Below are 21,683 nucleotides of genomic sequence, written 5' to 3'. Positions count from 1 at the left end.
TCCACTCTAGCTGCATGGAGAGGAAGCTACTTATGAATTCTTTTCTAGGTCCTCAGAGTTCTGGAAGGCAGTCACTGAGTTTTTATGAAAAGCCAGAGCAAGGACTCCAGATCCCATTATGCCAAAGAGGAAGCTGAATACTTATTTTAAATCTCATTTTAGCCTGCTCCAAATGTGGACACCATTGTTAGGCCAGTCCTGTATACCATATGTACCTCTTGCAAGTCTCTTAGAACAAGCTGTTCCCCTCAAAGGATTTTCTTCCAAGGAACCAGAACATGGGTTTATTTTGGCCTGGAGCAACTCCTCCAGGAATCTTCCCGGGAGGAGATGGGTGGTCAGCCTCCTGAGACAAGAGTGTGTAGAGGTTAGGATATGGGCTCTGAAGCCAGACTACCTATGTTTGAATCCAGGTTCTTGGGTTTATGATTGGGGAAAAGAGAGAGTTATATAACCGTTCATGCCTTGGTTCTTCCTTCTATTGAATGGGGCATATGATGATACTTAACTGATTGAGTTGCTGTGAGGATTGAAAAATAACACATGTAAAGTGCTTAGTACAAGACCTGGCATATAATAAGTGTTAAATAAGTGCTAGGGAAAATTAGCCAGGCATGGTGGTATACACCTGTAGTCTTAGCTACCTGGGAGGCTGAGGAAGTTTGCTTGAGGCCAGGAGTTTGAGGCTGCAGTGAGCCATAATGGCATCATTGTACTCCAGCCTGGGCAACAGAGTGAGACCCCATCTCTAAAAATAAAAAATAATAATAAAATAAAATAAATGCTAGGGGGCCGGGCATGGTGGGTGGCTCACGCCTGTAATACCACTACTTTGGGAGGCCGAGGAGGGCGGATCACTTGAGGTCAGGAGTTTGAGACCAGCCTGGCCAACATGGAGAAACCTCGTCTCTACTAAAAATACAAAAAATTAGCCAGGCGTGGTGGCCCATGCCTGTAATCCCAGCTACTCAGGAGGCTGAGGCAGGATAATCGCTTGAACCCGGGAGGCGGACGTTGCAGTGAGCCAAGACCATGACACTACACTCTGGCCTGGGTGACAAAGTGAGACACCGTCTCAAATAAATAAATAAATAAATAAATGCCAGGGAACATGTGGCTTCTGACTTAAACACCTTCCAGGATTAATCCAGGTCCACAATCACTCAGGGGAGTTGTGAGCAGTCTGTGGGCACCTGCCAGGCTGCCTCTGTTGGGTAGTAGAAGCTGCTTCTTTCCAACTCTAGCTCTGCCTATTTCTTCTATCATGTCATCAGAATTCCTTAAACATCTTATTTAACAGAATATACAAATTTAAGCCAGTTCTACAGTGAAAAACCTGAGAGTGAGTCATGGCAAACTTTAACTGTAATCTTGTATAATGGAAATGGAGATAGGCAAATATTGGGAAAAGATCTTAAGAAAATTGATGAATCCAATAGGTAGGTCAGATAAGTGTTTCTTGGCTTTCTGCTTTCCATTTGTAAGCATGTCTGTGTGTGTGTATGTATGTGTATGTTTATACCCATGCCCCTTATTTAGAACTCTAAATCTCCTAAGGACGGGAACCATCTGCCACCCGACAAGAGAGAAGTAAACTCCATGCATTCGTCCTTCTACCCTCAAGAGGGATCCTCTTCAGCCTAGGATGGTATGGGCATAGAATATTTTGGAAACACAGGGATAGATTCTGTGGCTTTCTGTCCCCTTTTATCCTTTTCTCTTTCCACATTCCTGGCTCTAACTCAGTTCTTTCTGTTGCCATGGTAACCAACAGTCTCAGAACACAGACTTCTGACAGCTGGACTTTTAGCCACGGAGACTCGCGATGTGAAGGATATCTCATGTCTCCTTTTTTTGCCTCAGGAGTTAGCAGCACTTCTTCCATGTGGGCAGCCATCAGGGCAGAGTGTGACAGTCTTTTGTTTTTGGGTGTGTGTGTGTATGTGAGTGTGTGTGTGTGTGCGCGCACACGCGCATGCATGTGCACATTCTTCCAGCCCTACTTACTCTGGGGCTTCACAGAAAAAGCTGGACTAAACAGTGTCATCAGACGGTGGGAGGATGGGCATCTAAATACCAAAACCTTTCTGGAAAGTAATTTGGTATCAACTACCGCAAGACTTTAGTATATTTATGGAGTTTGGTCCATTAATCCTACATATAGAAAAATAAGAGCCATAGTCAAAGATTTATGGAAAAGCTGGTTTACTACAGATTTATTTAGCATTAATAAGAAGTGGTTAAAAATTGCAGAGTAACAATATATATGTTTGTTGTAGGCTATGGGATAAAATAATTTCAGTTTCAACTATGTCATATCCACATTTACATATATGTATATGTATATGTGGACATATTGTATACATGTACAGATATGTATATGTGTGTTTATATAAATAGAAAAGATAAGGAAGTCCATCAAAATGTTTTGATAGTTATCATTATCTTTAGAAGGTAGGACTACAGCATATTTATTTCATCTCCATACTTTCCTATATTTTTCCAATTTTATACAATGATCATCCTTTTCTTTTATGATACAAGATCTTACAACCATAGTAGGACAAATGATGAGAAGTGGAGATGCTTAGTAGAGAGGATTATAACACAATGAAATAAGTTTTAAAAGGGAGAGAGCTTCCTCTTCTGCCCTTCACTGAGAGATTGTAAAAATTGGATAATACTGGCCAGGCCTGGTGGCTCACACCAGTAATCCCAGCACTTTGGGAGGCCGAAGCGGGTGGATCACGAGGTCAGATCAAGACCTTCCTGGCTAACACGGTGAAACCCCTTCTCTACTAAAAATACAAAAAATTAGCTGGGCATGGTGGCATGTGCCTGTAGTCCTAGCTACCTGGGAGGCTGAGGCAAGACAATCTCTTGAATCCAGGAGACGGAGGTTGCAGTGAGCTGACATCGCACCACTGTACTCCAGCCTGAACAACAGAGCAAGGCCCCATCTCAAAAAAAAAAAAAAAAAAAAAGGATAATACTTCTATCTAAATGGGGTAGTTCTGAATAGAAAAGGGAATGGGGCCGGGTGTGGTGGCTCACACCTATAATCCCAGCACTTTGGGAGGCCAAGGTGAGTGGATCACCTGAGGTCAGGAGTTCGAGACCAGCCTGGTCAACATGGTGAAACCCCATCTCTACTAAAAATACAAAAATTAGCCAGGTGTGGTGGCGTGTGCTTGTAGTCCCAGCTACTCGGGAGGCTGAGGTTGCAATGAGCCAAGATCACACCACTGCATTCCAGCCTGGGAGACAGAGTCAGACTCCGTCTCAAAAAAAAAAAGAAAAAAGAAAAGGAAATGGATAATGTTTTTGCCTAAGTACTGTGATTCTCTTCTCCCTAGTCCCACCTATTTTTTCTTTTTTCTTTTTTGAAGCTTCTCGAGTTGAGAGAGATTTGTGCCTTTGAACTCCATGGCATATTCATCCTCTAACAGCGACATAGAGGACGACAGCTCCAAATCCAATTCCAACCTGAGCCTCTCTGTGGGCTATTTCCCCTGTGAGGACACACCCTGTGAGGACACGACCTCCTGGGAAGACGCACCTTCCAAGGGTCCTTCCATCCACTTTCTCCCTCCCATCCAAGGGGCATGGGGGACTGAAAGGATAGGGAGACGCATGAAGAGACAGGACCAAATTCAGGATGAACCAGAGCAGTTTTGCAAACTAAGCATCTTCCTGGCCTGGGATGTGGACGTTGGCTCCGATAACACAGACTCAATAGCTAATAGGCTTCTAAATGGAGACAACCTGTGGATAGACAAGTTACCAAAAGAGAGAACAAATCTGTCTGTTGGCAAACTGAATAATCTTGTGCAAGAGTTTCAGACATTTCTAGAAAATCTGAAAGATGATGATGCTGTACTTCCTGCAACTGCTCAGAAAGATTTCCAGCTGTCCAGAGGCTCCCCTCCAGAAATGGTTCAGGTCAGTCATCAAGAATATGATGCTTGTCAAGACCTACCCAAGTGCAAGCCACCAGAAAATAAAGATGTTATGTAGTCTCCACAGACTCCTCTAAGGCTTAAGGGACATGAGCTGGCTGAGGAGAGCAGAGATGCCTCACAGGACAGCAAGGGATAGGCCTGGGTTGAACCACAGAATCTTATGACCACTGGGAGGAGGCAGGTCCCAGGGGGTCTGACGTGATACCAGTGGGAGACAACAAGGAAAGGAGTCAGGGTAAAGCTGTAGGGAAAAGACTGGGAATGCTGAGGGAAACAAGAGGGTAGCAAGCAAGGAGAAGGGCTAACAACTATATCTCCCTCCCCACCAAAAACGTATATGTTTGGTATTGATGAGCATTGAAACTTTGCATTGACACTTGGGCTATTTTTGGTAAAAGGATGTGAGTTCCACAAATGAGTAAATGTTGATTTGGCTGTTGTCATGGTTATTCCTACCTAACACATCCTTCATTTTCATGGCAGATGATAAGCCAGGCAACTGCCAGCCAAAGGACAAGCGCTCCAGAGATCTCCTCAATCCTGTCAGAGCAGCCAGAGAAGGATGACACTCCTTCCCACACACAGGCCCAGTGCTGCCTGAACTTTGGGTGGGCCTTCAGCTGGCTGAGGCAGCATATCCTCCCCCCTCTGCTGAGGAGGGATCACCCTGTGAATGCCACCAAGAGTCCCCATCGGTCAGCACCAACGAAAAGACTCTTTCACAGAGGCAAGAGAATTCAACCTCAAGAAACCCTTGAATTAGGACATCCCATATAGACAGATTTTTAAACTTTTTGGAAAGTTTAAAATAATCCATTAATAAGGATTCCATTAATAATCCCCATCAGTTTATTTTTTCCTCAATAAACAAAATAAATGCTCTTGTTACCCCACGTCTTCCTCTCCCAGCACACCATCTTGACTCACATTTCAAGCATATGTGGGCCAGGCGCAGGGGCTCACACCTGTAATCCCAGTGCTTTGGGAGGCCAAGGCAGGCAGGTGGATCACCTGAGGTCAGGAGTTTGAGACCAGCCGGGCCAACATGGCAAAACCCCATCTCTACTAAAAATACAAAAATTAGCTTGGCGTGGTGGGGGGCGCCTATAATCCCAGCTACCCAGGAGGCTGAGGCAGGAGAATCGCTTGAACCTGGGGGCAGAAGTTGCAGTGAGCTGAGATCACACCACTTCACTCCAGCCTAGGCAAAAGAGCGAAACTCTATCTCAAAAAAATAAATAAATAAAATAAAAAATTAAAATTAAAGAAAAATTTAAAAAAAGAAAAGAAAGTATATGTGTTGTCTAGAAGACAAATTTATTCTCAGGAAATTTTAAGTAGTATTATGCTTCCTAAACTAAACTATTCTTTTTCTCTCCTCTCACCCATTCTTACTGTATTTTACCCTAGTTTATCTACTTTATGTGTTTTAACCTATTTTATCATTAACCCAAATCCCCATTTTCAGTAGGCAGCAGCGTGACCCATCAGATTCCTGTGGTGGCAGGATGATTTGGCTTGAATTTGCAGGGCTTGAGTGAGTGGCAGTGGGTATTGAGTCACTGAGGAAATTAATTTCAATTTCAGGAGATCGGACAGCAGTTCTGATATTCTCTGGGTACCTGACAGGTTCTAGAATGTGTTGCCTTGGCTGTAGTAGTGGCCCACTTAGGAGCAATGTGACGACTGTGAACACTTCTTAACCACTCTAAGTCTAGCTGTCTTCATTCAAAAGATGTGGAAGATAATAATACAACCTCACAGGGTTAGTGTGAGAGTTTATGAGGTAACACAAGCACTTGATAAATATTATTACTGTTGTTGCAAGTAGACATTCTCCTGAGGAACTCTCCAGACAACTTGTTCAAGGGATATCCAAGAGTGAGTTAATTAAGAGTCAATTCTCATTGAAACATTTCCCACACAGAGCAGTATTTACCAAAAGTTCAGGGTTTTCAGCAAATCTTAACCAAATCCTCTCCCAACCCATTCCATTCTGCCCTCTGAAACTCCTTTGCAATTGTCATTGAACGTTCCGCTAAATGTCAACTTCTTTGAGGAAGGTTGCCCTCAGCCTTCTTGTCCTGACTCTCACCTCCCCAGCATCTCTACCATCCTCCTCATTCAACCACAGGTTCACTCAACGTCCTCCTTCTTCTGCTGGCACTACCATCCTGCGTGACCTTCAGAGTTTATGTGGCAAAGCATATGACTCTTCAGTTTCAAATTCCTTCCTTTCCTCAATTTCAATTCCGTATCCTTCCTCTCTTCTTCCTTCCTTCTACAAATATTTAGCAAATAGGAGTGCCAGATACTTTTCTAGCTTGCCAAAAAAACAAAAACAAAAACAAAAAAACCCTCAATCTTTAGGCTCAAGCAACTTATTTAAGACATAAGGTCAGGCAAACATATGATTATAAAGGGTATGAGTGATAATACTCTGTAATGAGTAAACGCTGAGTTCTAATGAAAAAAATAACCCATTCAGCATGGGGAGGTTGGTTGTAAAAGGTTTCCTGTATGAGATTCTTTGAGTTACAAATGAGATTATTTAAGGTGGAGGACTTTAACTGACTTTAATTAGTATGGAATGGAGGTATGAGATCTTGACTGGTTAAAAATGCATGTGAAAGACAGTGTGATGAATATGGCCCAGGAAAGACAGTACAGTAGGAGGGAGGAGATAAAAAATAGGGCCCTTTTAGGAATATATGCTCAAGGTCACACCCCAAGACCTCTCATTTCGTCTGCCTCCCTGAGAACACCTGCCCAACCCACAACTCACTTGAACACACTCCCCCACCTTTGCCTGCTCTTTGACTTCACCAAGATTTGGCGTACTATCACCACACCTGTTCCCCGACTTATATGCGCTTCTGTCTAGATCCAACCCATACACCTCCTTCCCAAACTTGGCATGTCTACCACATCTAGTAACATCTTCCATGCCTTGCCCTTCTCCCAAACCTTTCTAAAATCTATACTCACCAAATTCCCCAAGGGGACCCTCTTGCTCCTCACTGCAGCCAACACACAAAACCATAGGGATTTCCCTCTGCATTCCCTGACTGCCTGGGAAACTCATCCTTAAAGATCCTGCTCTAGGGTTTCTATGGGACTATATTGATCCCTCAGGTAAAGAATCATGACCCTCTTTAGCTGTCCCCTAGTCCCTGCCCTGCCACCTTCTTGCCATGACCTGTACTTTTCGGCTCTCTTTATAGATCTATTTTACCTGTAGACTGTGAGCTCTCAAGGACAAGCACCAGCTCTTAGTTCCTTTTATTTCAAATCCTAACACAGTGGGCCAGTTGCGGTGGCTCATGCCTGTAATCCCAGCACTTTGGGAGGCCGAGGTGGGTAGATCACTTGAGGTCAGGAGTTTGAGACCAGCCTGGGCAACATGGTGAAATGTTGTCTCTACTAAAAATACAAAAATTAGCCATGTGTGGTGGCAGGTGCCTGTAATCCCAGATACTCAGGAGGCTGAGGCAGGCGGATCATTTGAACCCAGGAGGCAGAGGTTGCAGGGAGCTGAGACAGCACCATTGCACTCCAGCCTGGGCGACGGAGCGAGACTCCATCTCAAAAAAAAACAACGAAAAACCAAAATCCTAACACAGTGTTTAGTACTGAGTAATCTAGCTCTCTTTATGTAATTCTTTAAATGTTTTTAATACATCCTGTCTATATAATTTTTAAAAAGTCAAATACAACAGCTTAAAGAGTTGCTATTCTTTAAGTCAAAAGTGACTGGTCAGTAGGATCAAGAATAGGAATGAAAAGGGAGGCAGACAAGAAGAGAACATGGCCATCAAGTAGACGTCAAGTGAGATGGCAACCTATCGATTGAGAAATCTAATAAGACTAAAGGAATTTAGAAACTAAATTGAAAATTTAATCAAACAAATATACTGGAGCCTTACTGTTGCTTTAGACTAGACACTATGATAGGCCTGAAAGATGACATATCTTACTCTCAAGAGACTTGAAACCAGTTTTATTATTTTAATTCTTAGTCTAGTTATTAAGCTCTAAGAAAAACTCAACCAAAATACTTTAGAAGACTGTCTACACTGAATAAGATGCACTGTTATTTAGTAAGATTTCTGACAAACTTGTGTTTATTCATCAGTGTTTTATAAACCTGCTTGGCAGGTATGAACCTGTCCCTAAAATTTAAGCAGTGTTCTTTGCAAGTCTTTACAATAAAGTAAGCTTTCCATACCCTTTGAGGTTGACTGTCATGCTATATATTAGAAAGCAGGACAAAGTATTTTAAAATAGGAAATAATCTCAGTATCTCTTCATTATAGTTTCAAATATGTTATCAGCCAGGCAAGGTGGCTCATGCCTATAATCTCAACACTTTGGGAGGCCAAGGCTCAAGGATCACTTGAGCCCAGGAGATTGAGACTAGCAAATTCACGGCTCAAGAGGATGCATGGGTCCAGGTCTAACTGACCACAAGGATAGTGTCTAAAATCCTCTTATGAAACAAAAGAAAAATGAAGCAAATTATAAATGATTTCCTGGAGAGTGCTAAAGTCCTTACTCCAATAATAAAGAACAATTTTGTTGACTTAAAAGGAACAGTTAATTGCTTCAAAAATATGTCTCCTCATTATAAATTGCAAGCGGGAGAACTTATATAGCATGCAGGACATCACCAATTTCAAGATGGACGGGTGGGTTTTACATTGCAATGCCTAGAGTCGATCTTTTCCTGCTGCCCACTAATACCTCAAAAAAATAGAATAACGCTGTACTTCCAGAAGTGAAAGAAGATCTTCATCAGATAACACTTACTAAGTGAGCCAGTCATGAGCAGAATGAGTAAAAAGCCTCAGGACAAATTCCTCCAAAGCATTATTAGCCTAGATCAAGAAGTACCAAGACAAAACAATTTCTGCTTTATCCCACCTTTCAAAGGAATTCCATGGTTTTAATGCCCCTTTGATTTCAATATAATATGCTTTATAAGGAACTACTTCTAAGACATTTTCAAATGGTATGGTATACATCATAGCTTTTCAGATTGTGGCACTGATCAGAATGGCAATTTATTTAGTTTTTCCTCATCTGCATCAATAAAGATTATTTTAAGTATAAATCTCTAAAATAAAGAGCTCTCATTCTAAGATACAGGTTTCCTGCATACCCACTAAGAAAGGAAAAGAAAACCCTTCAAACATCTTCATAGTTAATGTGTGTTTGGATAGTTGTTTTTAAGTTTCACTTTCATCAATCCTTTTGTCATGCATCTTTGGGGCCAAGATTTTCCCCAAGCAGGACATGGAGATGGAAAGGAGAATTTTTCTTCAGTAAAATGACTTTAGAAATCAAGTTAGTACCATATTGCAACCAGCAACTTAATAATTGATTCATATAAGGATCAAAAATAGATGCTAAAACCATTGGGTGAATCACTGTCAGGGAAAAAAATATGCACATGGTCTCTAAGATTACCCCACAGGTGCCTTCTTAGTTATCAAGAGGATTAGGCACCTTTACAATGGAAAGGTCTGGTCAACACCAACTTAGCCAAGTGATTAAACTTAGCCTAGCTAATATCATGCACCTTCTGAAGAGAAGCAATGTACACTTGCTAGCAATGTTTAATTTGAATCTAATTATGAGGACACCAACAGTTAGATGAATCTAGACTACAGGACATTTTACCAGACAACTGTCTTTGACTTTTAAAACATGTTAACATCATAAAACTCAAAATAAAACACAAAAAAGACAGGGAGACAAAAGAGTTCAAAAAAGAGATGAAAGAAACATGACAACCAATTGCTCTTTGTAATTTTTTTTTTTTTGAGACAGAGTCTTGCTCTGTTACCCAGGCTGGAGTGCAGCGGCACAATCTCGGCTCACTGCAAGCTCCGCCTCCCAGGTTCACGCCATTCTCCTGCCTCAGCCTCCCGAGTAGCTGGGACTACAGGCACCTGCCACCACACCCCGCTAATTTTTTGTATTTTCAGTAGAGATGGGGTTTCACCTTGTTAGCCAGGATGGTCTCGATCTCCTGACCTTGTGATCCACCCGCCTCGGCCTCCCAAAGTGCTGGGATTACAGGCATGTGCCATCACACCCGGCTAATTTTGTATTTTTAGTAGAGACAGGGTTTCTCCATGTTGGTCAGGCTGGTCTCGAACTCCTGACCTCAGGTGATCCGCCCACCTCGGCCTCCTAAAGTGCTGGGATTACAGGCGTGAGCCATTTTTGATGGAATCTTTGATCAAAACCAAAAGTAAAACAAAAACTATGGTAAAGGGCATTTTTTTTTTCTGAATGTGGAGCGTACATTAGATAATATGATTGAATATTTGCTGGGTATAATGAGAATATATGGCTATGTAGGAGAATGTCCTGGGTTCTTAGGAAATTTAGGCTGAAATATTTAAGGATAGAGGTGTCAATTGATATCTGCAACTTACTTTCAATTAGTCCAGGAAAAAAGAGAGAAAGAGAAAATGAGAAAGCAAGGATGGGGAAAATATAAAAAAAGTTCTAGTAAGTAGGTAGTACAGATCTCTATTAAAGTATTATATCTGCTATATTTGTATGACAGTAATAGCTTATGAGGTATATATATATATATTTAAAACATTAAACATTTACTCTAAATAAAACTTAGATAATAATTTGATTTCTCAAGTGATATAAACTGGGCAATTCTTTAATCTGGATTCATTCATTCATCCTGGCACCTGCCTTTGGGTTCACAGCTGGCTGCAAAGAATTTTCAGTCTCATAGATTGGTAAATATTCATCCTTCAAGTCCTAACTATAAAAAGCCAAATTGGTTCAGTTGAAAGCAGACTAGCATCGAGGTATTTTTCCAGAACACGTAAGATTTCAGGAGTTTATCTAGCTTTTGCTGAGATTAAAAAGAATAATTTTTGCCAAACGGGGAAGTAGGTCCTCTGTCCTTTGAAATGTTTGCAAGTTTCAAAGCCTGAATATCTCATATCTACCTTCAAAACATAGTAAATTTCTGTTTCTCACAAATCAAGAACAGCCTGACACTTATAATGCTAATAATTTATTCAAATTGTTTTGACATTTTCTTTTATTTTGAGCAGTGACAGATTGTTCTGCTTCTTCCAAACTAACAAGAACAGGCATAGTCACTGTATAATGTATTGTGCATTCTGGGGGACTTCTGAGAGTGAGAGTGTGCTCTATATAGTCTTCTGTTGTTCAGACAGTCTCACTCTGTAGCCTAGGCTGGGGTGCAGTGGCATGATCTCTGCTCACTGCAACCTCCACCTCCTGGGTTCAAGCGATTCTCATGCCTCAGTGTCCCAAGTAGCTGGGACTACAGGCATGTGCAACCACACAGGCTAATTTTTACATTTTTAGTAGAGACAGGGTTTCACCATGTTGGCCAGGCTGGTCTCGAAATCGTGGCCTCAAGGAGTTGGTTTTTTGAAAAAATTAACAAAATAGACCATTAGCCAGACTAATAATGAAGAAAAGAGAGAACAATCAAATAGATACAACAAAAAATGATAAAGGGGATATCGCCACTGATCCCACAAAAATACAAACTACCATCAGAGAATACCATAAACACCTCTACACAAATAAACTAGAAGATCTAGAAGAAATGGATAAATTCCTGGACACTTACACCCTCCCAAGACTAAACCAGGAAAAAGTCGATCCCTGAATAGACCAACAACAAGTTCTGAAATTGAGGCAGTAATTAATAGCCTACCAACCAAAAAAGCCCAGGACCAGATGGATTCACAGCCAAATTCTACCAGAGGTACAAAGAAGAGGAGGTATCATTCCTTCTGAAACTATTCCAAACAGTAGAAAATGAGGGACTCCTCCCTAACTCATTTTATGAGGCCAGCATCATCCTGATACCAAAATCTGGTAGACACACACACACACACATACACACACAAAATTCAGGCCAATATCCCTGATGAACATCAACGCAAAAATCCTCATAAAATACTGGCAAACCAAATCCAACAGCAAATCAAAAGCTTATCCATGATGAAGTCGGCTTCATCCCTGGGATGCAAAGCTGGTTCAACACATGCAAATCAGTAAACATAATCCATCACTTAAACAGAACCAACGACAAAAGCCACATGATTATCTCAATAGTTGCAGAAACGGCCTTCGATAAAATTCAACACCTCTTCATGCTAAAAACTCTCAATGAAGTAGGTATTGTTGGAACATATCTCAAAATAATAGGAGCTATTTATGACAAACCCATAGCCAGTATCATACTGAATGGGCAAAAGCTGGAAGTATTCCCTTTGAAAACTGGCACAAGACAAGGATGCCCTCTCTCACCATTCTTATTCAACATAGTACTGGAAGTTCTGACCAGAGCAATCAGGAAAGAGAAAGAAATAAGGGATATTCAAACAGGAAAAGAGGAAGTCAAAACGTCTCTGTTTGCAGATGACATGATTGCATATTTAGAAAACCCCATTGTCTCAGCCCAAAAACTCCTTAAGCTGATAAACAATTTCAGCAAAGTCTCAGGATACAAAATCAATGTACAAAAACCACAAGCATTCCTATACAACAAAAATAGACAAGCAGAGAACCAAATCGTGAGTGAACTCTCATTCACAATTGCTACAGAGAAAATAAAATATCTAGGAATACAACTTACAAGGGACATGAAGGATCTCTTCAAGGAGAACTACAAACCACTGATCAAGGAAATAAGAGAGGACACAAACAAATGGAAAAAAAATCCATGCTCATGGATAGGAAGAATCAATATCAAGAAAATGGCCATATTGCCCAAAGTAATTTATAGATTCAATGCTATCCCCATCAAGCTACCATTGACTTTCTTCACAGAACTAGATAAAAAAAAAAAACTACTTTAAATTTCATATGGAACCAAAATAGAGTCTGTATAGCCAAGACAATCCTAAGCAAAAAGAACAAAGCTGGAGGCATCATGCTACCTGACTTCAAACTATACTACAAGGTTACAGTAACCAAAACAGCATGGTACTGGTACCAAAACAGATACAGAGACCAATGGAACAGAACAGAGGCCTCAGAAATAACACCACACGTCTACAATCACCTGATCTTTGACAAATCTGACAAAAACAAGCCATGGGGAAAGGATTCCCTATTTAATACATAGTGCTGGGAAAACTGGCTACCCATATGCAGAAAACAGAAACTGGACCCCTTCCTTACACCTTATACAAAAATTAACTCAAGATGGATTAAAGACTTAAACGTAAGACCTAAAAATATAAAAACCCTAGAAGAAAACCTAGGCAGTACCATTCAGGACATAGGCATGGGCAAAGACTTAATGAATAAAACACCAAAAGCAATTACAACAAAAGCCAAAATTGACAAATGGGATCTAATTAAACTACAGAGCTTCTGCTCAGCAAAAGAAACTATCATCAGAGTGTACAGGCAACCTACAGAATGGGAGAAAATTTTTGCAATCTATCCATCTGACAAAGGTCTAACATCCAGAATCTACAAGAAACTTAAACACATTTACAAGAAAAAAACCAAACAACCCCATCAAAAAGTGGACGAAGTATATGAAAAGACACTTCTCAAAAGAAGACATTTATGTGGCCAATAAATATATGAAAAAAAGCTCATCATCACTGGTCATTAGAGAAATGCAAATCAAAACCACAATAAGATACCATCGCATGCCAGTTAGAATGGCGATCATTAAAAAGTCTGGAAATGACAGACGCTGGAGAGGATGTGGAGAAATAGAAATGTTTTTACATTGTTGGTGGGAGTGTAAATTAGTTCAACCATTGTGGAAGACAGTGTGGTGATTCCTCAAGGATCTAGAACCAGAAATACCATTTGACCCAGCAATCCCATAACTGGGTATATACTCAAAGGATTATAAATCATTCTACTATAAAGACACACCCATACGTTATATTTATTGCAGCACTGTTTACAATAGCAAAGACTTAGAACCAATCCAAATGCCCATCAATGATAGACTGGATAAAGAAAATGTGGCACATATACACCATGGAATACTATGCAGCCATAAAAAAAGAATGAGTTTATGTTCTTTGCAGGGACATGGATGAAGCTGGAAACCATCATCCTCAGCAAACTAACACAGAAACAGAAAAACAAACACTGCATGTTCTCACTCATAATTTGGAGTTGAACAGTGAGAACACACAGACACAGGGATGGGAACATCACACACTGGGGCGTTTCATGGAGTGGGGGGGAAAAGGGAGGGAGAGCATTAGGACAAATACCTAATACATGCGGGGCTTAAAACCTAGATGATGAGTTGATAGGTGCAGCAAACCAATATGGCACATTCATACCTATGTAACAAACCTGCATGTTCTATACATGTATCCAAGAACTTAAAGTAAAATTAAAAAAAAGAAGAGTTAGATCTAAAAAGAGTACAAAATGCCCAGAATAGTCCAGAAAGACAGCTGATGACCTTTTCCTCTAAAATATCTTAATATCACAGTACCAAATAGCCTAATTATGTCAAGCCAAGCATATAACTACTATTAAACAGGAAAGGAATTAGGTAAAAAACAAACGACAAACAAGAAAAGCTGATGGAACAGTAACAATTTGTGTTCTGAACCACAAATGAGAACACAGAAGACAATTAACTGTTGTATTATAGTTAGCATTCTACCACTGGTAAGGGATTACACCTCAGCTCAAGGTAATAGTCACAAGAAACTCTCAGGGCTATTTCAATCGGAAAGCTGCTATAATTTCTACAGTGATAGCACATGTTATCTTCTGCCTAGGGACTAAATGGATCCTGCTACAACGGCTGTAAATTGCACATCCCTAATTTAAGTCTCCTCTTGGCTGAAGCAGCTCTGAGCTGTGATTTGTCCAGGAGACTAGAACAGCACTACGGTACAGAAGGAATGCAGACCACACCCAGGGAACCCAATCTCATTTCTTTGATTATGATGCACACAGCCTTGAGCTACTGCTAAATACAAAATCAGTGTACAAAAATCACAAGCATTCTTAGACACCAATAACAGACAGAGAGCCAAATCATGAGTGAACTCCCATTCACAATTGCTTCAAAGAGAATAAAATACCTAGGAATCCAACTTACAAGGGACATGAAGGACCTCTTCAAGGAGAACTACAAACCACTGCTCAATGAAATATAAGAGGATACAAACAAATGGAAGAACATTCCATGCTCATGGGTAGGAAGAATCAATATCGTGAAAATGGCCATACTGCCCAAGGTAATTTATAGATTCAATGCCATCCCCATCAAGCTACCAATGACTTTCTTCACAGAATTGGAAAAAACTACTTTAAAGTTCATATGGAACCAAAAAAGAGCCCACATCGCCAAGTCAATCCTAAGCCAAAAGAACAAAGCTGGAGGATCACGCTACCTGACTTCAAACTATACCACAAGGCTACAGTAACCAAAACAGCATGGTACTGGTACCAAAACAGAGATATAGATCAATGGAACAGAACAGAGCCCTCAGAAATAACGCCACATATCTACAACTACCTGATCTTTGACAAACCTGAGAAAAACAAGCAATGGGGAAAGGATTCCCTATTTAATAAATGATGCTGGGAAAACTGGCTAGCCATATGTAGAAAGCTGAAACTGGATCCCTTCCTTACACCTTATACAAAAATTAATTCAAGATGGATTAAAGACTTAAACGTTAGACCTAAAACCATAAAAACCCTAGAAGAACTATTGAAATGCCTTCCCCCATTTCTCTACTCCTGAAGCAATGGGAAACCATGGCTCACTGAAATGATGGAGTCAGAACCCAGGTTTCCCCAAAATACCGTAACATTAAACCACACATCCACTAAATAGGAGTAAAAAATGTCTTGGACACTCTTCCCCCTTCTTAAAAAACTGTTGAGGTTACATATCTAAAAGCCATCATAGACACTTAGGCCTCCTAATTAAATGTATAAATGTATGGAGACTTAAGAGAAAAAAGACTACTTGCTCAGTTATAGAGCCTGCATGTATGCACACACACATATACACACCACTTATGTGATCATTTGCTAAATGTGCAAACTCTTCCTCTGTCTACAGTTACACGCTAGCATATCTGTCTCATAGAGGAAAAAAAAAAATCAAAGTCATTGGCTGCCAATTTCCTAAGAGGTGAGGAGAAAGCGAAGCAACTGAGAATGAAAAGACTGCTATGGCTTTGACAAGATGAGCAAATAGCTGCTAACAGCCCACAAACTACAGACAAACACACACAGACACACATACACACACACACACACACAAAGCATCTGCTTGAAGAGAGAGTTCTAAAAGCCCAACTAAATCTCTATCTGATGGTAAAAGTGAGCCTAGATATTTGGTAGGAAAAGGAGAAAGCACTAAAGAAAAAAAATGGAAAAGAAAACATTTTGCGAGTTACATGATGAAACCAAGATCATTTCTATATTGTCCAAGTTATCATGAACGAATTAAGCACAAAACAAACAACATGTGACACAATTCCAAATAAGACTGCTATCCCCAAGCAGTGCTTTTAGAATTTTAGTACGAATTCCCTAAAATAATGTTTAGTTCACAAAAGACAGTCAGGAGATAGGAAGCCCCAATCCCCACATAATAATGAAAGTGACACAGACTGCAAAAAGGGCACAGAGAAAAAGGCTCAAAGGATAAATCCATAGTAGATGCTTTTCTTTGGGGATGACATTATCTCAGTGGCTACAAATTGCCTACTTACAAACTACCACACTACAGGGTGGAGTGATGATACAGGCAAGCCCGAGTGAATAGCTAACCATACAGTCCCACAGCCTTCCTTGGCCTAATGAAGAGAAGACAGAGATGAAGCTGGACAAGGGGCTCCCACCTCATTCTTGTGCCTGAGTCCATTCAGCCTCAAAAGTGGTATAACCAGACGGCATTCACCACTATCATCCATGAACTCAAGGACCACTGGCACAGAGGAGAGACTAGGGTGTTGCTTGCACTCTTAGGCAAACGAAATTTCATATACTTGCCACTTGCCAGAACACCTAAGACTGAAAGTACAGCTGGGGGCAGTGGCTCACGCTTATAATCTCAGCACTGTGGGAGGCCAAGGTGGGAAGATCACTTGAAGCCAGAAGTTCAAGACCAGCCTCGGCAATAAAACAAGACTCTGTCTCTACAAAAAATTTAAAAACTAGCCGGGCATGGTGGCACACACCTGTAGTCCCAGCTACTCAGGAGACTGAGGTGGGAGGATCACTTGAGCCCAGAAGCTCAAGGCTGCAGTGAGCAAGGATTGCACCATTGTACCCCAGCCTGGGCAACAAACTGAGACTTTCTTTTTTTTTTTTTTTTTTTAAAAAAGGAAAAAAGAGTATAATGTATAAAATTACAAATTTCCTTTGTGCAAAATGACCCTATTTTTCCACAAATCTCAGCTCCATTGGTCTCTTGTGAACTAAGTAAACCAGTTCAGACAACCAAGAGTGTCTTCACTGACTCACCCTGGGGAGGGACATGCCAAGGACACAATGACAAATGTCTCCCTTCATCCTTCCTCAGAGTTTCAGTCTAAGATGAGGCAAGTAGAAAAAATCTTTTCTTGTTAGTATTCACTACACTTAAATTAAAAACTGAAGTCTTGGCCGGGCGCGGCGGCTCATGGCTATAATCCCAGCACCTTGGGAGGCCGAGGCGGGTGGATCATATGAGGTCAGAAGTTCGTAATGGAGAAACCCCATTTCTACTAAAAATACAAAATTAGCTGAGCATGGTGGCTCATGCCTGTAATCCCAGCCACTTGGGAGGCTGAGGCAGGAGAATCTCTTGAACCAGGAGGCGGAGGTTGCCGTGAGCCAAGATCGCGTCATTGCACTCCAGCCTGGGCAACAAGAGTGAAACTCCGTCTCAAAAAAAAAAAAAAAAAAAATCAAAGTCTCATATTTTTAAAAAGTGATCTGAAAACTCTCATAAAGTATCAGATACAAATGGGTGATCTTAGTAACAAGAATGAGAAATAAAATGACTATCATTTTTAGTGCTAGGTCTATGTGCCCTGAAGCATAATGCCAACACTATTGTAGTCAATTGTTACAGCAAATTTTGGGGGCATCTTAGAGGTGGAGATTTTACCATCCCCATTTTACAGATGTGGAAGCTGATCCAGAGAGGTCACGAGACAAAGTGGTGGAATTGTGATCTGAATGCAGAAAGGTCTTAAGGCAAAGCCCACATGCTCACATCCCATATTTGTTTGGGAAAATACATTTTTTCCTAGTTCTATACTTTTAAGTTCATTCTGGGCTCAAGATTCATACTTTTAGGGACTGGTTTTTCAAAGCTTCCTTAAAACAAGTTAGGCTTAATGAATTTGTTCATAAAATTCTTTGAGAGCTCCTTCTGGGCTCAGGCCTGCCTCAATTTTTCTTTCTCTATTCGTCTCCCTAGGCACGTCAGGTCTCACAAGCTGAGTCTTCCCTGGGGCTCTTACTTTTCCAGGTTCTTGATCTGATTGGTAAGATATCCTGACAGTTTCTATGGGAATCCACACACATCTCTTTTCTGGATCTATTTCCCCTTCCCCTACATAGTCCCTTCCTATACCATGCAACTGAGACCCTTCTCTGCCAGGACAATAAACCCCACTACACCACTCACATATCAGAGAGGGCTTCCACCTGCCCACACCCTACAACAGTAACCTATGAAAACGTCTTCATCTGATCCTGTTGAGTAAGCACCTTGGAACATCACATTGAAGCAGACAAATCACTTGGCTACCTAAAGTTCAACATCATTCCAAAGTGCCACCGAATCAAAATGACTTTAGTCCCTGAACAAACAAAATACGATCATCATGAAAAGATATGCACAACACATTCATAGGAGCACTATTAGTAATACGCCCAAGCAAGAGACTACGTAAATGTCCAGCAACTGTAAAATAGGTATACAATTGAATAGCATTAGAGCAAAGAGAATGCAAAAAAAGTATTGCATACAATATTGTAGATTTCACAAACATAATAAGTAAAACAAGCTAGACACAAAAGAATATTCAATGTATGATTCTATTCATAAAAACAAACTAAACAAAGGCATCACAAGACGGGATATTGGTTGCTCCTGGAGCATGAGGGGAGAAGGGCTCTGGGGTGCTGGTAATTTTCTATTAATCAAGGTGCTGATTGCAGAAGTGTGTCCATTTTGTAACAACTATTCCATCAAGCTATCCACTTAGCGATGTGTGCACTTTCCTCCATGCATAAGGTCCCTCAGCAAAGAGCTGACTGAGACAGACTCTTGAGAGCATCTGGTCCATGCCCCCTGGTTGGCATAAGATCAACTGTTTCCCATGGACATTAGATAGCTATCTAACACAGAGGAAATTCATTAAAGGACTGGAACTAGACATCAGATCTCTTAGCTCCCCACACAGGTACCAAAGCTGTGTGACAGGATGTTTCTCTAACTTCCTTGCTTTCTGTGACTCCAGCCAAGGTTTAGAAGGATGAGGATCACATTCGTCTTATGAACACAATCCAGGAGGTTCCAATCTCTTATTGACATCCATGCCAGGAAGAGCATCTAAACACGTTTTAGGATATGGCAAATCAGAGAAAGTCAGACAGTTCACATTCACTAGCTAGGTGACCGTCAGCACGCTCCTTACCTCTCTCGTAGCCTCATCCAGATCACTGAAGTGTTAACTGTTACCCTGCAAGGGTGCCTTGAAGATAAGGTAATAAGTAGTGTCAGGGTCATGCCTGGTACACGGCAAGCATTCAGAAACACTATTTGTAGAACGAACATGGAATCGAATTAATCAAATGCCTGTCACTTGGTAGAAGCTCAATAAATAGTAGTTATTATTACTGAGCAAGAGAAATTGGGTAAATATGCCTGTGAGAAACCAACACCTCATATTCTAAGCCTCCTGGGTCATTAATGAGTCAACTAGCAATTCTCGCTGGTGTAGATAAGGTGGTGAAATGGTCTGTGAGGTGAAGAGCGATGAAAGACTCCAGAAGAGGGCTGTGCTTTTTATTTTATGTTCTACCAATTCTGTGTTTTCCTTCTCAGTGCCAAATGAAGATTTGCTCATCGCCTGCCACACCGCGTCTAAATCCTACGGCCACCTATGTTATTCATACTACTCTTAGAATTTACAGGTTTTAAAAGGGCGACCAGATACAAACACTCCTAGACTTAATGAGTAGACTCACTAGAGTCAAGTTAACTTTACTCTTGGAAAAAAATTCACACACACTGAGAGGTAATTGCAGGCTTTACAGAGGTCTGAAATGAACCATGGCCAGAAGTTACTTCACTTACATTTTTAAAAAGCAGGTTTAATACTGATTTTTTTTTTCAGTTCTTCAAATCTTGGATGTATTTAGCAAGCTAATCCACACAAGTTGTTTTATACTGAAAAGAAACAAATACAAAAACAAGTTAAAACTGATTTCAAATTATAGCACACCAGAAAAAATAAAAGCAGCAAATGGCTAATTATTATATAAACAAAGAACATCAACATGAGTGTAATTAAAAACATCAAAACATGTGTTAAGGACTTCCTTCCATCCATCCTTTCTCTCTTATCCTCCTTCTTCCATTCTTCCCCATCTAGCACTCCACCCTTCTCTGCCTTCCTTCCTCAGTTACTGGACAACCTCAAATATTCCCTGATGACTGATTTTTTTCTGCTGAAACCAAGTAGCACATGGTAGGTACTCTATGAATGTTTGCTGAGTAAATGAATGAACCGTGGTTTTGCAATATTTTGTTGTTAAGATTAAAAAAATAAGAAATGCCCACAATTTATTATTTTGTTATCCAACAGGAACAAGTTGTAGAAAATATGTAGAAATACATATACTGTTTCTGAATTGAGTTTCTGATTCTCTTATCTCTTTTAAACAACTCATGCTTAGGGGAAAATCCCCATTAGTATATATGGGCACATACATCTTCACCATGATACAGTAATAAAATATATTTTGGTACTAAAAGAATATTTAAGAAGAGTAAAATTTCCTTTTGAGATGCTCTCTCTTCAAATACCTCAGAACTACCTGCACCCAAAGGAGAAAGCAAGGTGTCTCCCAGTTAAATACAAGAGATATTGCCACATGTGTTTTACAAATGCATACAGAGTCAGGGCCCGTCCTAGACAAAATTATGACGTATGGATGTGGCTGTTTCCTTCCATTTGTCCTTTTGAGGATTCATTAACCCCAGATGTTTAATCAAGTAAGGAAGCAAAAGGATCGGCTCCAAGGTTGCAACAACTTAATGGAGATCCTTCATGAGGATACTTTTATTTAAAAAAAAAAAAAAGCTTCACAAAAGGCAGTTGCTTAACAGTGAAATAAAATGCATTACTGACTATGGAACTTCAGGAATGAATGGGGGTATGGATTTTCATCATGGAATTTCTCAACACCCCATTAAATCACATCGGGTAAGTATCTGTCCATTCTGCTTTCTCCTACCGCTGGCTTCATATACGGCCTATATATACACACCAATCCCAGCAAGTTTTAAGCAATTTATTATCTACAAACAGGCAAGCTCAATTTTAAGACTAGGATGTGCTCTGAAAGTAAACAGTCATGTTAATGAGCAGTTTTCAAAGTGAGCTCCTAGGAATCCCACCCTAAGGTGCTTCTGAGAGCAGAGGCAGAAGTGAGTGGATGTGCAGCCATGAGCAC

At 40.5% G+C, this 21,683-nt stretch overlaps 2 protein-coding genes across 9 annotated transcripts in view; one reads left to right on the top strand and one right to left on the bottom strand.

Annotated features, from left to right (window-relative positions):
* LOC100440134 (liprin-beta-1) overlaps nt 1-21,683 on the bottom strand; it is a 155,337-nt gene that overhangs the window by 102,120 nt on the left and 31,534 nt on the right. For 5 of the 6 annotated variants that reach the window (XM_063711720.1, XM_054527017.2, XM_054527018.2 and 2 more), the window contains 2 exons: nt 20,302-20,394; nt 19,640-19,696 (listed from right to left, as the gene is read on the bottom strand). The gene's annotated coding sequence lies outside the window, so the exon portion shown is untranslated. The remainder of the gene's footprint in view (nt 1-19,639; nt 19,697-20,301; nt 20,395-21,683) is intronic. The other variant, XM_054527020.2, reaches the window with a different exon arrangement.
* On the top strand, nt 1,745-4,860 carry C10H12orf71 (chromosome 10 C12orf71 homolog). Of its 3 annotated transcripts, none has more exons than XM_054527015.2 (3): nt 1,745-1,929; nt 3,390-3,942; nt 4,446-4,860. In XM_054527015.2, exons 2-3 carry the CDS (start codon nt 3,427-3,429, stop codon nt 4,737-4,739), a joined length of 810 nt encoding a protein of 269 aa, XP_054382990.1. In that variant the 5' UTR covers nt 1,745-1,929; nt 3,390-3,426; the 3' UTR covers nt 4,740-4,860. The 3 variants fall into 3 exon arrangements, with proteins under 3 accessions (XP_054382990.1, XP_002823096.1, XP_063568039.1); XM_002823050.5 differs by having other exon boundaries at nt 1,772-1,885; nt 4,446-4,859; XM_063711969.1 differs by having other exon boundaries at nt 1,778-1,906.

This window comes from Pongo abelii, chromosome 10 (assembly GCF_028885655.2).
Source record: "Pongo abelii isolate AG06213 chromosome 10, NHGRI_mPonAbe1-v2.0_pri, whole genome shotgun sequence".
In the NCBI taxonomy this organism is placed as follows: Eukaryota; Metazoa; Chordata; class Mammalia; order Primates; family Hominidae; genus Pongo; species Pongo abelii.
This window is presented reverse-complemented; position numbering and strand designations above follow the sequence as displayed.

What these genes read in the sequence shown, in the direction of transcription:
- C10H12orf71 (XM_054527015.2), top strand. Translation starts at nt 3,427, where the DNA reads ATGGCATATTCATCCTCTAACAGCGACATAGAGGACGACAGCTCCAAA. An exon ending in CCCCTCCAGAAATGGTTCAG is followed by an intron (nt 3,943 to 4,445) that starts GTCAGTCATCAA and finishes TTTTCATGGCAG; the next exon opens with ATGATAAGCCAGGCAACTGC.